At 55.3% G+C, this 17,538-nt stretch overlaps 1 protein-coding gene across 7 annotated transcripts in view; it reads left to right on the top strand.

The window, feature by feature from the left end:
* The window catches only part of TBC1D14 (TBC1 domain family member 14), a 99,007-nt gene that overhangs the window by 77,452 nt on the left and 4,017 nt on the right, over positions 1 to 17,538 (top strand). For 4 of the 7 annotated variants that reach the window (XM_040624849.1, XM_040624852.1, XM_040624854.1 and 1 more), the window contains 6 exons: positions 11 to 91; positions 940 to 1,034; positions 3,829 to 3,900; positions 4,554 to 4,682; positions 7,753 to 7,862; positions 15,523 to 15,781. In XM_040624849.1, the coding sequence (XP_040480783.1) occupies positions 11 to 91; positions 940 to 1,034; positions 3,829 to 3,900; positions 4,554 to 4,682; positions 7,753 to 7,862; positions 15,523 to 15,781 (746 nt within the window). Of the gene's footprint in view, positions 1 to 10; positions 92 to 939; positions 1,035 to 3,828; positions 3,901 to 4,553; positions 4,683 to 7,752; positions 7,863 to 15,185; positions 15,239 to 15,522; positions 15,782 to 15,814; positions 16,429 to 17,538 lie in introns of those variants that run through there. The other 3 variants (XR_005833377.1, XM_040624851.1, XM_040624850.1) reach the window with 3 other exon arrangements.

Genomic DNA, 17,538 nt, shown 5'->3' on the forward strand with positions numbered 1-17,538 from the left:
TTTCTTCCAGAGCTCTTTGACATCTGTCTTGCCCGAGCCAAGGAGAGGTGGCGGTCCTTTAGCACGGGAGGCTCTGAAGCAGAGAACGAAGGTATACACCGTGCGAAACGCGGGGGGCTGCTTGGGTCCGTCGTGTCATTATTAACTACACAACCAACTTTCCTTAGCTGAAGTAGTGCTTAGTGCAAATTTATGAAAAGCCTCATGGGTAAAGGGATTTGGGCGGGGGTTAGAGCAAGCGAGTTGAAGAACACCAGTTCCTGAGACACGTTTGTGTGGAGACAGGAGGGCCGATCGTAACCGGTGTGGTTTCACTAGTCCCGGGATTGTAGCAGCCTGGCTCCCGGGACAGGTCGAGTGCTGGCTCAGACAGGAGTTTGGGAACGACTCCAGAGGGACAGGAACACCGCACATTTGCTAGATGATGCTTTTAGAATGCCCCACGGTGCGCAAGAATGATTCCTGCTGGTGCTCAAGGAGCGTCTCGTTTACCGATCTTTGTTTATCCTGTCTGTGTGGTATCGGAATTCAGAAATACAAAACCCGTTATTCGTAAATAGTTGTCAGAAGTAGTGCGCAGGAGTGGCCCCTGCAGTCAGGGCCACACATCCTGAGTTCACACTAGTGATGTTCTGGAGCCAAGGCGGGTGCGTTTTGGGTATATTCCCTTCCTTGTCCTTCCTTCCACTGACTGTTGTTGCCGTCAGGAAATATCAGGTGAGATTCCGATTCCGGACTCCGGGAAATCCTTAATGAGATCCAGCCTCAGCTGGTGCTGCGAGCTGTTGCTCGCCAGATGCCCACGGTGGACCGTGTTGGCTCCCGCCATAATCAGGCCCGAGAACAACGTCCCGTGTCCATCCCTGTCACCCTTCAGAGCCTGTGGTGATTGCACATGTCTGCCTCTGACACGTGTCATGATTCTTCATCTTTTGATAGATGCCGGGTTTTCAGCCGCAGACAGAGAAGCCAGCTTGGAGCTGATTAAACTGGACATTTCTAGAACGTTTCCTAATCTCTGCATTTTCCAGCAAGTAGGTGGTGGTAATTTGTTGCTTTAAGTATGTTTTGTCTAAACGTCATAGATGCCAAACTGCACGTATTTGTAATCAAGTTTGAAAAGCACTAGGGGTTTGGGGGTAGGGTGGGGGAGGGCAGGCTATGTCATCACATTTAGACCTTTACAGATGAGGGTAACTCATCCTTCTGCTTTCAAAGGCAGCCCTGGCTCCTTTTATGATGCATGGACACAAGCCTTGGTAGGTCTGGCCCAGGAAGGGCCTCGTGTGCTGCTCCACCTGACAGAGCTTCCCTGGCCGTGGCTCGGTTTTCAGGGCTGCACGCACAGCACTCCCTCAGAAGACGGGCTGGGGAGCCTGGGGTGCCGGTGGGGGCGTGCGGAAGGCCTCGGCAGCTGTAGCTGTGGCGAGCGTGGGCTTCTAAGCAGATGGCCCAGGAGAGAGCGGGGACTCCCCTGGGGGCAGAACCAGCCACGGAAGATGGGATGGAGTAGCCACTTTTGAATGGCAGTAAAGAGAAACGTGGCCTCTCCTGTGGGCCTCTGAGCTAGCCCAGGCCGGCAGTGGGTTTGGGAGTCATCGGGATGGAGGGGTGTGAAGAGCTCTTCTACTGACAGCAGACGTTTCCCTGGGGGTCTTGTTTGACCCCTCCCATATCCAGTATGTAATGGTTTTTGGCAGTTCCTGCTTCTCAGATGTCCTTGAATCTGTCCTTGCCTTGTTTCCGTCTTCTTGTGGATCGCTGTGCCAGCCTCCACACATGTCCCCAGCCTCCTCTTTGTGCTCACCTTGGCGCTTGCTAAGCAGCCTTGGAATCCCTGACCTTGGAATCAGGCCCGTGTTTCTGGTATCACGCCATGCACACATTGGATAACCAGTAAAGGGTAGTGGAATGAACCGGAACACAGAGTTCACCAGCCACGTGGAAGGAGCCAGGCATGCAGATGCACATGTTAGACACACATGGGCTCTGCAGAAATGCCGGTGTGCCCCAGCACAGAGGAGCTGCGGCCATTCTGCTGGGAGTCCCGCATGGGGGCAGGGGATGTCTGGAATGGGGTTGCGGAGGAAGGGGCCCTCAGGCTGCGCTTGGACTAGGTTTGAATGACAGTCTGAGCAGATGATGGGAAAGACATTCCAGGTGGAAGGACTAGAACAGAAGCATCAGAGGGTGGGGGGTGCAGGGGATCCCCACCTTCCCTCTGGAGGAACGAACAGAGAGCGTGGAGTTGAGTGCAATGGCCCCCCCTTACCGACTCACCACCATGGCCGCACAAGGAACCTGTGCGGTTTAGCCGTGCTCTGGAGGAAGGAGAGTGTCAGGGCAGTGCTTTGAGATACATGGGCCGTGTTGCCGACAAAGGGAGTCGGGGAACCAAAACGGGGCCCAAGAGGGTGCTGGCATCCTTCCGACGCTGAGGACCAACGTTCCTAGACCGGGGACCCAGAGTGATCTCTGTGCAGTATCTCATGGGGACTCCGCCTCGGTGACTTTGAGATTTACTGGGCAGTTATCCTGGTGCAGGGGGGTGTGTTCAGAAGAAGACGAGGGGCTTTCTGGGTCTCTTTTGGGTGCGGTTGGGGGTAGATGGCAGAGAACTTGGCTTTTCTCTCTCGCTCTGGGTTCCTTTGGGTGCGTCCTTCAGTCTGTGGCGCCCTGAGCTCTGAATTCGTAAGTGGGTATTACCAAAAAACAAAGTGCAGTGGGAAGGGAGAGTGTGGGGAGATGTCCAAAGCAAGGGCATGTGGAATGGGGGCTGCCGTCCGCTGGCACTGTCTTTTCCTCAGAGAAAGGAGGGTGGCGGCTGTTCTTCGGAGAATAGCAGGGTGGAGAATCTTTTAAGTTAAAAGCATTTACCTTTAAGAGAAGTTCAGCATAGCTCTCTTGTCTTTCTCATTCAGTGACGTCCACAGCAGTGTCCAGGTGGGTATTTGGCACTCTGCCCCTGAGCTCCCTGCCCGTCCCCCCTTCTCCTCCCCTCTTGGCACTGCATGCCGTCTTTTTTTACCTTCCCATTGTGGGCTTTCCTTCTTTGGTCCCTCTGATTTAGGAGTGTCCCTTCTTTGACCTAACTTCTTGTATATGCCAGAATGTGATGATCTGGGCCCAGGCGTCCTTTTGTCACCTGTGGAGTGACGTTCTCGTCACACACCCTGTACACTTTTTATTCCTGAAGTTGATGGTCGCTGCGTGGGAGCTGTGGACGGCCACTGTGGGATCTGGACCCAGCTGGTCCTTTCACAGTGTCTTCAGACACACTGACATTGCGGGAGGCACCTGTGTTTTCTTAGAAAACCGGAAATTCCAGCACAGGTCTCAGGGACGGCAGGCCTGGAGAATGTTAATCAAATGGTCGCTCTCAGGACTCGACATTTGCAGGGTAGTTCTTAAACCTGCCATTGCTGAAACACACAAAAGAAACAGACGATGATTGTCGGGAGGGGAGGCAGGCGGGTCACCTGCTCTGAAGAGCCCTGGGGTAGTGGGCTTGCCTGTTGAGCTAGGGAGGGGAGACACAGTTACGCAACCAGAGCCAGACTAAGGATGCTTTCCTTCTGAGCGAGGTGTTCATGCCTGACCCATCAGCTTTTTTCCAAGCAGCTTTGTCAGTTGAGCTGCAGCCTGGTTAACCGTCCATTGGTCGCTAACTCGTTGAATCATGCAGGACGCATAGAGCTGCGAGCATAGTGCTTGGCGACTAGTTCGTCCTCCGAGAGCAGCTGGTGTGACTGGCGGCGGCGGCAGATGGCATTCTGAGTACTAACCAGACTTACGCACGTGTTGTTTTTGGTGTGTTGATCCTTTTAGGGTGGTCCATATCATGACATGTTGCACAGTATTTTGGGCGCTTATACTTGTTACCGACCGGATGTGGGTTATGTAAGTGAACCTTTTCAATATTTTATAATGTTATCGTCTAAAAAGAAAGTCAGACTATTGCCCAGCACCACTTAGCTGCAGATGTCAGGTTGAGTGCCTTCAATTTTTTTTTTGCCGTCGGGGGGGATGGAGAGCTTCGTGGTCAGTGAATTGCCTCCGCTTTCTTGTAAAGGGATTGAGCTGACACGGCCTCTCTGTGGCACTAATTACATAATTGGATTTGATTTTCATTTTTTGCATGTGATTTTTTTTTCTTAGCATTAAATCAGAAAAGCCATTAAGCAGTAACCATTGACACACGGTGCTGCTCTTTCCGCGGCTCAGCAGCTGTGTGTGTGCGTGACGAGCTCTCAGGCAGTCAGACCCCCATTTCCACCGCACCGGACACTGTCCGTTCTGGAGGGCAGGCCGTCAAAGGCCAGATGCGTTTATGGTTTTCCACTGGCCGGAGGCGGAGGCTGAGGGAGCGCAGGCCGGGGCGGGGCGGGGAGGGGGCAGGTGGGAGCCGTGGAGGCGCTCGGTTCAGCGGTGGGGGGTGGGTGGCCGTGTGGGACCTCCTAGCTCAAGGGCGTTTGGGCTCCTCTTTCTCCGCGAGAGAGCAGTTGCGACCGTGGTGGCCACCGTGAGTTTAATACCCTTCTGTCCTTCCTCAGGTGCAGGGCATGTCCTTCATAGCAGCCGTGCTCATCCTGAACCTGGACTCTGCAGACGCCTTCATTGCTTTCTCTAATCTTTTGAATAAACCCTGTCAAATGGCGTTTTTCCGAGTGGACCATGGCCTTGTGAGTACCCCCAGTCCGTGTGTCCGCACACAGCCAGGACTGCTGATCATTCTGTCTTTTCAGAGGGAAAGAAATTTGTTTTCCAGACACACGGCTAATAGCCCTTTGTATGTATTTCTGAAAATACCTTCTCTAACTGAGAGAGGCGGGGCGGCTCCTGCCCGAATGTGCACACTTCGTGTCGCAGCTGCAGCTCAGGGGCACGCTCCTCGTTTGGGTCCTTCAAGGAGAGCGTGGCATCGCTCGCCTCCGTTGCTGCTCGCTGCAAGCCCGGGGCTCTGCTTCCTGCGGTGCGCCCCCCCATGGGACAGGGGACGCAGTGACGACCAGCGCCTTCACTGACGAAGGTAGTGGTGTGTTCAGTACGTGGTATAGACACAGAGCGGGTGGAAGGAGCTGACGGGTGCCCCGGGGAGGCCCCTCACGTGCTCCCGGAGGTGGGTCTTCTGCGGGGCGCAGATGAAGAGCCAAGGCCCAGAAATGACGTGACCCATCGAGGTACTCAGCTGGTGAGTGGAAGAGCTGGGAGCTGGACCGCTCTGCTTCCTAAGCCGGTGGGCTCTCTACAGCCCAGGAGAGCCGCCCACGCAGGGCACCCGTTGGCTGGATTTGCTGATGATTTGCTGATAAGTGGCAGCAGTACTTTAAGACAATCTCGGGCATATTTCTTCTGGAATATCTCAAGGACTCTGGAGTATTTCGTGCTCAGGCAGTACTTAACATTTTGTAAAAAAGTAGTATTTCAACACTGCTGTGAAAGTGGAGGCTGTTAGGGGAGTTACAGATTGGCAGAGGCCTTTTGGAGGACAATCTGGTTTTAACTCTCAGTAGTGGTACGTGGCACAGCTTTGTGATTCTGCTCGTGCGAACCCACCGTACATTATGCAGAGAGATGGTGGTTACACAGTTATTCATAACTAATGATTTAAAATGGTTTTTCATCGTGAAAATGAAAACATTTTAAAATGCAGGTTTATGGGGAGGCAGATGGTCACTTAAGATCTGGGAGTAGAAACAACAGATATTGGCAGGATGCGGAGAAAGGGGACCCCTCTTACACTGCTGGTGGGAATGCGAGCTGGTGCGGCCGCTCTGGAAGACAGTGTGGAGGTGCCTCAAGGTACTGAAAGTAGAGCTACCCCGTGACCCAGGGATCGCACTACTGGGTGTCTACCCAGAGAATGAGAACGCACTGATTCCAAAGGATGTTCATGGCATCACCGTTTACAACCGCCGGATTGTGGAAGCAGCCCAAGTGTCCGTCCACTGATGAATGGATAAAGAAGATAACGGGGTGTATGTGTGTGTGTGTGTGTGTATGCGTGTACACACACACACGTACACACACACGTGCATACACACATGTACACACATACAGTGGAGTATTACTCAGCCATAATAAAGAGCGAAATCTTGCCATTTGCAACAACATGGACGGAGCTAAGGAGTGTTACGCTAAGTGAAATAAGTCAGTCAGAGAAAGAAAGACCATATGATTTTTCTCCTGTGTGGACTTTAAGAGACGAACAAAGGGGGAAAAAGAGACAAATCAAAACACAGACTCCTAATTCTAGAGAATGAACCGGTGATTGCCCCGGGGGAGGTGGGCAGGGGGCTGGGGGAGCGGGTGGCGGGTTAGGAGCACATAACACTGAGCCATGTGTGGGACCGTCGAGTCACTCGCGGTATTGTACGTCTGAAAATCAGGTATCGCTGTATGTTAACATACTGCAGTTGAAATAAGAAAAAATAAGACCTGGCAGCATATCCGGTGCAGTATCGAGGTTTGCAGAGCATTTATTATGGAAAAGTAAGATTAAAATGATTTTTTTTCAAAAGCATCTGAGACACCATGAGCCATAACAGCTGCCATATTTAACGGTAGAAGGAAATGAACAGTATTTACGGACAATCTTTTGTTTCCGTACTTAAGTTTTCTACAGGGAACATTTACAGACTTGCAGTCAGGAAAATACTTGTATATAATAAAATGATTTGTATCTCAGTATCTCTTAATTGTGAAGATAAGGCCCCACGTTTCTCTTTAGACACATATGATAAACTGTGCTTATGAATTCCCACGTATATTTTTAAGGAAGGATCATAGAATCGTAGTGTGGAACAGGACCTTCTTGACAGCAGGGACTCCCAGCGGTAGTGCTGAGGACGTGGGGGGCCGATAGCCGCAGAGGCGGCCAGCACCATCCCCGGCCTCTGTCCGTTGCATGCCAGGAGCACCTCCCCGCTAGCGTGTCCGTCAGAAACGTCCTCCGACATTGTCAGGTGTACCCCCGGGAGGCAGAGTCCTCCCCGCACTCTTGTCGGGACCCACTGGTTTATAGTACATCCCTTCGTTGAGTCAGAGAGTTGCCATTTGCCCACATGCATCCAGGTGGTGAATGGCCCAGAAGTGGGGCGCCGCTCAGACGCAGGTCATTGCCAGCCCCGCCCTAGCTGTTCTTCTGTTCCAGCAGCGCTCCCCTTCTCAGTGTGTGCTGTTTTCTTACAAACCCTCTAGGAGTTGAAAAGCATGTGCCAGTAAAATACAGGCTCTGACTGCTTGCTTTTCCTTAACGTTTTCTCCCTTTGCTGCATTAAAAGGGCTGTGTTGTTAAGCCAGACTGGTTTTACCTGGGCCACACACGTCAGTATTATGCTCCCTCGGGACGTGCCAGGGCTGGGCGCGAGGAGGCCATGCTTCCTCGGGTTCCTTTAGGCAGTTCATCCTTCCCGGTTCTTGGAGAAGAGCCAGCCCACAAACACCCAGCCTTTGCAGCGGGCCAGGCATGGTTCACGTCCAGCCTTGCCGCACACCAGCGGGCCTCTGCCGACTTCCGTGTGAGTTCAGGAAATACGGCAGTGGAGCTGGTGACGTTGTTGTGAAGAGTAGAAAAGGGGCTTAAGTAGAAACTGCCTGAGCCCAGCGAGGAGTGCCGGTCTAGACGTGTTAGCAACCGCGGAAGACGACCATTGTCCTGTCCTGAAAGTGTCCCTCTGTGGCCTTTCTTCTGTACAATGGAAACCTGTGCTGATAATTGGTTTATTGGTATATCTCACATTATCTCCCCAGATGTTGACCTATTTTGCTGCATTTGAGGTATTCTTTGAAGAAAATTTGCCGAAATTATTTGCTCATTTCAAGAAAAACAACTTAACTCCAGACATCTACCTAATTGATTGGTAAGACTGAATTTTCTATGTGTTTTCTCCTCTCCCTGCCTGTTTCTCGCCATCCTCACTGCTGGCTTCTTTCTGGGCTCGGCCGAACTCCCTCCCACGTGTGTTTTATCGTCTCGCCGCTGCCCTGCGTTTGAGGTGCCCTTGCCTTCCAGGCGCCTGCATCTGCCGGGCTCTGTGAGGTCTGCCTTATTCCTGTCTGTGACTCTACTGTCCTCGATTCCCTCAAGGAGAGAAACGGTGTCGTGGACCTATTTGTTTTCGGCATGCCGTCTGTCCGTTCACTAAGCGCGATGTCACTGAGCACCAGGTCGGTGCTGGGCTGTCTGCCGAGAGCTCGTGATGAGCGGGGAGCAGGGCACGGTGCGTGCGTGTCCGGAGCTCTGTCCAGAGGGAAGAGCCGCGTCCACGGACAGCTCCGCAGCGTGTTGCACGTGTTGTCTCTTAGGAAGGGAAGATGGACAGAGCCCTGGACCCCGGCTCATGGGTCAGAGGACACAGAGGTGACCCGTGAGTTTGAGCCGAGGCATGACGTGAGCCTGTGGTGGCCCAGAATTAGCAGGGCTGTAGCGGTCGGTTGGGCAATGCTGGAGCCTAAGTGAAGGGGTGAGGGGTCGTGTGGGACTCAGGTCCCATGCCAGGGAGCTTGGGCAGGACTGCAGGGGCCAGAGGGAACAGTGCAGGCTTCTGCTCGGGGTGAGGAGGGAGGCGGGTTATCTCCAGAAGTGAGCTCTAGGTTCCTGGGGAGCCAGCGGAGCCTGGAGGCAGGGATGCATGGAGGCCACCGGACCAGGACTCGAACCGAGGCCTGGGGGCTGGTGGACAGCAGGAAGCTGAAAGGCCGAGGGAGAGGAAAGCTGCAGGCGTCTGAGGGAGTCTGCGGGTGTGTGAGGGAGTCCGAGAGTCGTCTGCACGCGTGTCCAGCTAGTGGGGCACGCAGGGACCCCCAGCTGGGTCAGGTTTGGCAGCGTGCTTGATAGAGTTGGTTTCGGACGCTGATTTGGAGGCTCCTGCTGGACGTCTAAGTAGACCTACAGATAAGGGGCTCTAGAGAGTTCTGGGTGCAGCAGTAGGCCCTGCAAATCGTCATGCAGAAGCGGATGTGGTCGCCTGAGGAAGGGGTGGGATGTCACCCCCGAGAACACCCGTGTTTAGGGGCAGATGTGTGGAACAATGGTGGGAGGACTGTGGTTCTGGAACCCTCAGGCCTGGTCCTGTCTCTCCTGCTACTTGCTTCGTGGCCTCGGTGATGGGCATTAACCCTCTCTAAGCACGTTTTCTCCTCTGTCACCTGCAGTGATGAACCTTGTAGGGCCTTACAAGGTGATGCCCCGGTCCCCGCCACCTGGCTTACAGAGGGGCTCTGCAGGAAAAAAGGTGTCACTGGGCTGGAAGGCCCGTTTGGGCTTCAACACAGTGCTGGCCGTGACTGCGCGGAGGGAGGGTGTTTGGAGAGGGTCAGACTGCACCAGTGTCTTCAGCTCCTGCCTCACCTGTGTTAGGCCTCCAACTCCGATTCTTAGGATTTCGGCCTAAAAATGAAGTTGGAAAACCCTATCTGGAATAGCATCTTTCAAACTCTTTCACCCCGACTCGAAAAAGGAAAGGAATTTTATGTCGTGATGTGATGTATGACCACATGTACAGAACCTTCCTCTGTGTACTGGACCGAAGCAAGCTTCAGACCATACCCAGCCCCTGCTTTGTGGTGAAGCATTCCAAAATTTCCCGTTCTGTTTACTTAAGAAAAACCGCTGGTGGTCATCGACCCTGATTTCACAGGGCAGTAACCTTGACTGGGTCACGAGGGGCAGCACCAACAGCACCATCCTCGAGGGGCAGCACCAACAGCACCATCCTCGAGGACCTGCACCAACAGCACCATCCTCGAGGACCTGCTCGTCTTGTTCTTGTCTGGAGGCCATTACCATCCAGACAGGGGCAGAGGCCAAGAGCACCTGTGTTCACTGACTACAGTGCTGCTAACACAGGATCTCCCATAACCTCAGAACACCGCCTGGAGTGAACTGTGACTCCTCTGTCTCATAGATGCGGAAACTGAGGCTCAGAGAGGTAGAGTGGCTTGCCCGAGGTCATGTGGCTAGCTGGATCTCACGTTCATGTTGGCTGCTTTAGACCTAGTGTGCTTTCCCACGGAGCCCTCCTGAGGGATTTGGTGGTGAGGCAGCATAACCCGAGAGCTGGGTCCCAGAGCTCGGGCTCTAGGGATCGCGTCTACACGCTGCTGATGCTCCTGGGAGTGGGAACCCCGGACCAGATTCGTCCATGTGAAAACCGAAGGAGAGTCTGGGGTGTCTGCGTGAGAAGGAAGCTCCATGGTTTGTGATGGGTTGTGGCTGGCGCCTGCTGCCTCATCAGTGCTGCCCACCCTGCTTTGGGGAGGCCTGTGCTCTGCTGGTCTCTGGAGTGAGGACCGAGGAGAACGTTGTCTCTGTTTGCAGTTGCAGCGGAGGGCCGGCGAAGAGGTGGAGTTGGGCCCAGCAAAGCCGCGTGCCCTGACGCACTCCTTGCAGCCCATGTCTCTGAATGCCGTGGTTCTTGGGGGGTGCGCCCAAGGAACAGCTCCGGTGGGAAGCAGGACAGGCGGCGAGGAGGAAGCCAGGGAAAGAACAGGCCATGCTCAGGACTTGCCCCGGAAGCTGACCTCTCAGAGACACTCACGGCCGGTTTTGTCTTCACAGAGGAGGCCACCGAGGGCCCTGCGCAGTCACAGCCGGGGCGAGCAGCCTGGGCTGATCGGACACCAGAGCCTTTGCTTTATCACGGCGCGGCACCGGCTTCCCCGAAGCCACATCCACACCCTGAGCAGGGCTCCGCCTCGGAATGGCTGGCAGTGGGCGGGCCTGCACGGGCACGTGTTCAAGAGACACAGGAGATCCTAGGCTTCCGGTTACTAGCTGCCTGAGGACGAGACCTCTCACTCCTACCCCTGTCTGAGGGTTGACGGGCCCCTGTGGCTTGGCTGGCAGAGTGGCCCGGGTGAGCTGCGTGGGCACAAACACAATGATCTCTCCTTTCCTGCCATGCAGTCCACCCACTGAAGGCCGGCTGGGGATTGCTCCTGCTTCCTCCCAGCACAGTTCCTCTGCCCTGTGGAGTATGACAGGATAGCTTTATCGGCCCTTACCTAGCACCGCTGGGGAATGATTCCTGCAGAACACTCTCGGCCCTCCCCTCCACCCCTGCAGTGTATGTGTCCCTCCGTCACAGCACTGTGCCGCTCCGAGGGCATCTCTGTTTCTTGCGTTCCGCTCACAGACTGAGCTTTGTCAGGCACCTCTGTGTCCCTGGTGTCCCGCCCCGTGTGCGGCTCCGAGTCCTAGATCAGGGAACGTGTCTGTTCCCGAGGGGCCCCTTCCAGAACCCAGCCCGGGGCCTGCTCGGGTGCTTGGTCCTCTGTGTGGGCTGGGAACGTTGGTACAGAGACTTCACAGCAGAGAATCAGATTGACCTGCTGGTGCTGCCTTTCTGGAAACGGGTCTTCCCTGGTGTGGCGTGTCACTCTTCCCTGTGCACGTGGAGACACGAGGGTCAGAGCATGGTCTCGCCAGTGGTGTACGTCTCCCTGCAGAGTTTCGAGGGTTCAGTCAGGTATGGTGTTTTGTGGGAGGATTGACACATAGTCATTGAACTGCTCGAACTTTTTCCGGCTGCTTCGAATGGTAGAATTATCTGGAGGTGTGAACGGGTTCTGTAGTAAACGGTCTTGGGTTAGTAAAAGAACCCAGCAGTACGTTCCGTCACGAAGAGTGTTTGTTGAAGTGATGTCTGGGGGTCCTTGGCCATCCCACGTTACGCTGAATCTCTGCCCTGAAGGAGAGGTTCGGGGTGAAGTTGTGGTTGGCAGCTTTCAGTTTCTGTTGCATCTGGATTGCTCTCATTTCATTTGTAGGTTTTAACGTTGGGGTGACAGGTCTGCCTGTGAGCTCCTCAGGAGCTCGGCCCGTCTTGCCGAGCTCCCAAGCGCCCGGGCTAGCGGCTGGTGCGCCCTGGGGCCGTCATCATGGTTGGGGGGGGCGTTGCAGGCTCGCAGTGGAAACCCGCTCGCAGGAAGGGTCTGCTCGTTCGCCTGGCTGCACACGACATCTACACGGCTGTGCCGGGACCCCGGCGCCGAACCTCCTGCAGGCTGGCCTGGCGAGAGGGTGCTCTGCGGGCAGGGGGGTCCGGCTGCTTCCAGGACTGGGGCAGGGGCTGGACTCGGTATCGGAGTCTTCAGTAACTACCTCCCAGTCTTTTTTGTTTGTTTGTTTAAAGATTTTATTTGAAGAGAGCGAGCAGGCACAAGTTGGGGACGGGGGCAGAGGCAGAGGGAGAAGCAGGCTGCCCGTGGAACAGGGAGCCCGACATGGGGCTCGGTCCCAGCACCTGAGATCAGGAGCTGAGCCGAAGGCAGACGCTTCACCGACCGAGCCCCCGGGCGCCCCACCACCTCGCGGTCTTCGGTGAACGCAGCTCGCGTTTGGCATTAATGTTCTCTGCAGGCCTCACGCAATCTAATCCTCTTACTTAGCGTCTGTTCTGACTGCTTGTCTCCGTTTGTTAGGAGCACGGGGAGCACGTGGTAAGGTGGGGGCCTCGGGGGCACTTCCTAAGCCAGCTCTGGGTTGGGGGGGGGCAGAGGCTCACAACCCTGGGACAATGTGGGCACGGCTGGGAGTCGATGGTGTCAGGCCTGAAAGGCCCAGTCTCTTTTCTGGCTTCTCCACGGGGGGCTGCAGGATGGTGCCCCCGCCTCAGGCTCGCACCCACTTCCGGCAGCCTCCCTTTGTCTGCAGTTTCCTGTCTGTAAAGTGGAGATGATTGGACGTCCTGTGGAGCTGCGGCGGGGAGAACTTGCGAGCCAGGTAGATGGTATAAAGCCGTGCTCAGCACGAAGCCAGCACTCCCCGTCAGCTCTGATACCTGCTCAGGGAGGGGACCAGGGAAGGGCTGGATTCTGAGAATGAGCCTTTGCCTCCGTGAAGACTTTGGGAGCCGTGGAACCCCCTTCTCCCCCTTCTCCCCCTTCCTGTACCCTCTCACTTTCCCGCAAGCTCAGACAAGCAGTCGGAACAGACATTGCGGATCAGGATGCTTTCTGGCAGTTGGGAGGGCTTGGCAGGAGGAATCCAACCTGTTCCTGCCACACACGTCGTGGGGGAAGCTGCCTACAGGCGTGTTGGATGTCTTCTGTAAGCCCACAGCCACTTCTCACTTCTGCAACACAGAAATACAGTATTTGCATTCGTTGAATTTGTACCTGAAGTTACCATTTTTGACATAAAGTGCAATAACATGCAGCGGTCCAGGGAAGAAGCAGCTTTGAATTCTCTCTTGCTGCCACGGGGAGAAGCCTGCAGCATCCTGGGCACGCCTCGGACCCCTGCCTCTCCTGCACTCATGGGTCCGAGCCCGAGGAAGCCGAGTGCTCGGGGTGCGGTGGGGGCACTTGAACGGCTGGAGTTGGGAGGGGCCAGGGGGCTGTGAGCAGACAGCTCCTCTCTTGCTGCTCTGGCGGGACTGTCCCCATCCCCGTCCCAGGGCTGCCACGGGGCCAGGGCAGAGCCCGGTGGCCGGGGAGCTGGTGCGCTCTTCAGCTGCGTGAGTGGTGCCCGAGTGAGCTCCTCCTGGGAGGAAATCCGGGCAAGAGAGGTTCAGTGTCCTCTTCAGAGTGGGGCTTTGACTCTAAGTGGGGTTTAAAACGCAGGCAAGCATCTGAAAGTGTGGACTCAGAAGTGGACTCCAGTGACGGGGGACGTGAGGAGGGGCACGAGGTCCCTCTCGGTGCGGTGCTGCTTGCAGGAGGGGTGGGAGGAGGGGGAGCGGACCCAGATGTCTGCCCCAGAGCAGGAGGGGACACAGCGATGTGACCCTTGGGGGGTGAGGGGCTGTGCCCCGGTTGCTGGAAGCCTGCGGAATCTACAGGCTCAGAGGGGACAGCGAGGAGGTGGAGGGCAGGGCCCCGGGCGGCCATCCCAGGGCTAAGTGTGCTGGACGGGCTGCCTTGTGCCGCGACTGTGCTGTCTCAGGGACACCGCCTCCCACGGCGGTCCTGGCTGTGGAATCCGGTGTGCTCCCGGCGTGCCCGGAGGGTGGGGGGCGCAGAGCACATAGTAGGCCCTTAGTCAAAGCTCAGCTGTTTCTGTGACATAGGGGCTTCCTTGTGATGCTCGTCTCCCTATTTCATCGTCCGAGTTGATCCGTGTGCCCTCCTGAAGTCTCTCATTAGACTTTGAAAGCCTTGTGTGGCTTGGGGTCTTAATTAGCACGCGTGTTCGGTCTGTGCCCTTGGCTGCATGACATGTCCCTCTGGGTCCCAGAGGCAAGCCTGTTGCTGGGGCAGAGATGCTGCCAGGTGAGAGTTTGGAGTTCAGGAAAGCCTGTGCGCGGAGCCTCAGGAGCACGTTGGCCAGGATGGCGCGGGCTCTCTGGCGGCATCTCCTCCAGGAGGCTGGGAGGCCTGCTGTTGAAGGCTAGATGACATTCCCCCTGACCAGGCCAGCCCCATAGTCGGGGTGCGGCACCTGAGTCCGGTGCCCGCACAGGGTCTCTGGAGCTGGGGCGGGCACGAAGGCAGTCGTGAAACTGTGAACGGGTGATTTTCCAAGAGGGAGGGGGGTGTCCCCCGGCATCTGAGAGTCCCCACTTCTAGTGAGCACTGCCGCTGGTGAGGAGGTGGGAACCACCCACGTCTAGGACCCTGGAGCAGATGGGCAGTGCAGCCACCCGTGGGCTTTCTCAGCAGAGATGGCCAGGTGCTGTGCGGGGTGCTGAGGTGGAGGCCGTTGGTCAGGGTCCCTGCTCCTGGGCATCTCCGTGGGGAGAACCGAAGCAGACATGCGTTCCGATAAGCACCAGGGTCAGAGGGGGCATCTGGCCAGTCCTCGGGGTCAGCGGACACCCTGGGGATGGCACCCGGGCTGTGTCTCCGAGCCGAGGAAGGAGGCTGGGTTTGCAGAGAATCCGTTTGGCCTACGTCCCAACCCGGCTTCACCTTGCTTTATGACACAGGCACCTTCCAGAGTGCAAATGCTCACACTTGATAAGACAGCTGGTCACCCAAGACGGTGTGTGTTTGGTGCTTTGGATGGTGATCGTCACAGTAGTTTAAGATCGTGCGTGTCTGTGTTTTACTTGCCATCTGGTTGTTGGCTTTAAGCAGAAGATCAGTTTCTTATCGTCTACACTCTGCTTCATTTGGAAAGCTTTGCTTTGTTCCTTGCAGACCCCGAGTGGGAGAAAAGTATACAGTGTTCTTCGGAAGTGGGGAGACATGTGTACATACACTGATTGTATTCTCTTGACTGTTTCTGCTCCCCTCAGACTCTAAGCTCGTCCACCTTATTAACCCTGTGTCCAGCCCTCCGACAGAGCAGGTGCGTACTGGATCGTCGGAAATATCTGTCGCGTGGGGATGCAATCGGCATCCGCGATCCAGAAATTGTACGGTGTTTGGGATTCTGCGTGAAAGCCGAGAATGCTTTCTTACGAAATTGTCCTTCAGAATGAATGCAGGCCTCATGCCGCTCCCCGCCCCCCACCATGTGTCTTAAGTATGAAAGCGACTAACTCAGGGAGCATTTTTAGTGGATTAGACCTGAATTCAGAGCTGTTTCTTTGTGCCGTCCAAAACCTGAAAAACTCAAAACTTTTTCCCCAGGATCTTTACCTTGTATAGTAAATCTTTGCCCCTGGACCTGGCCTGTCGTATCTGGGATGTGTTCTGTCGTGACGGGGAAGGGTTCCTGTTCCGGACGGCCCTGGGCATCCTGAAGCTGTTCGAGGACATCCTGACGAAGATGGACTTCATTCACATAGCCCAGTTCCTGACGAGGCTCCCAGACGACCTGCCCTCGGAGGAAGTGTTTGCCTCCATAGCTACGATTCAGATGCAGAGTCGAAACAGGAAGTGGGCTCAGGTAAATGGTCTTTTGTTCTCTTTTTTCCTGCAGAGTAGCCTGGCTCAGTAGCCTGAGCGAAGAAGTCCTTGCTCCCAAGTGCCTGTCGAGCAAACGGCCCTCTCTAAATACAGTCCTTCTTGGACTGGACACCAGGAGCCTGGGTTTGCGGCTCGGCTCTGCCACGCGGGGTCTTGGACAGTCCTTCTGAGCGTCTGTTAGAGGGAGGGTGGGTAACAGAAGCCCCCCACCCATCCGGCGGTGACATCGGGAGGTCAGCATTTCTCGCCAGCACTGTGCTGACCACACCTTAGAAGGCATTTTGTAAACCAAGCACCCCTCCGCCGCGTGTGCCCCCGGGCAGGGTGGTGGGATTGTCCCCCATCACTGGTAAACAGAGGAGACCCACAGAGCTCACTGGAGGACAGGAGGGCTGAGGGATGGCTCCTCTGGGATGGGTCACGCTGGCCCCCTGGTGGCTGAGTCTTGGGAGCAGCTGATTGACGGTGTGGGAGCAAGTCCAGCCTGGGCCTCCTCCATCTACATTTCTCTCACCCCTTTTGGGTGTCCTGCCTGGGGCTTGGCCCCTGTGGGATTGGCCGGTGTTAGCTGGCTTCAAGTTTGTATGGTATGAGAAAGGAAAAATAAAGCCTTGCTTCTTGACCCTATATCGGCTCAAAGCTTGTCCGGGCAGCATGTCGTGGCTGGAGACTATCTGTGGAGGCTTGTACTCTCCTGTGACCTTTGCTATTAGGGGGAGATTTCAAATACGTACTAAAATAGAGTCAGCTAGATAACGGGCCCCGTGTCCTTGTCAGCTCTCCGGGCGTTTTCCGGTTTCATACGGTCTCAGGTGTCAGCGGCTTCGTAGTCTGGGTAGGGTGACGCTGCCGCTAGTCGAAAGATCTTTTTAGTCCTTTTTTAATATATAGGTTACCCCACCTCTCCTCTTATCCCTTGTCCTCTGTTTACTGAAGAAATGAGCTCGTGTGTCCTGCAGCGTCTCCCAGAGTCTGGGTCTTGCTGGTTACGTCCTGGTGGTGGTGTTCAGCGTGGTCCCCAAACCCTGTGTTTCCTGTAAGGTGACTGTTGGGTCTGAAGATTACTTCATGGGCCATCAGGCTGTATCTCTCTAGCAGCATGTTTATTTTTATAACAGTGACAGCTTTGTGGAGATGTAATTCACATGCCATAAAATTCTCCCTTTTGAAAATGTACAGTTCAGTGCATTTATTAACCAGACAGAAGTTCCCTCTCACCTGGGCCCTTCATCCTGGCCCTTCCTGTCCCTCCTGTCCTGTTACATGCTGCCGTCGTTGGCTGGCAGGCTCCCTCTCTGTGCAGGTCTCTGGGGAAGAAGCACGGCTGCAGTGTGGGACCTTGGGTGATACTGGGAGGGAGGGCAGGGGCACTGTTTTGTGCTTGGGTGATATGATCTGCATTTCTGAAATATTAAATACGTTTTGTTGTAAAAAGGAATGACGTCCTTGCACACACAACAACACGCATGAACATCCCGTGAGAACATCCCGTGAAGGGACAGAGCTGGACACTAGAGACCACACGCTGTGTGATTCCGTTTGTAGGCAAGTGCAGAACAGCGTCCTCTGTGGAGACAGGAAGTCCGCGAGTAGTCGCCCGGCAGGGGCGGGGCGGGCAGGGGGGAGCCGGAGGATGCGGGGTTCTTTGAAACGGACCGTGGTAATGTCGCACACATCGATGAATACACTAAAACTCTTGAACTGTACGCTCTAAATGGACACGTTATATGGTAAGGA

This window comes from Ursus maritimus, unplaced genomic scaffold (assembly GCF_017311325.1).
Source record: "Ursus maritimus isolate PB19 unplaced genomic scaffold, ASM1731132v1 scaffold_8, whole genome shotgun sequence".
Lineage (NCBI taxonomy): Eukaryota > Metazoa > Chordata > Mammalia > Carnivora > Ursidae > Ursus > Ursus maritimus.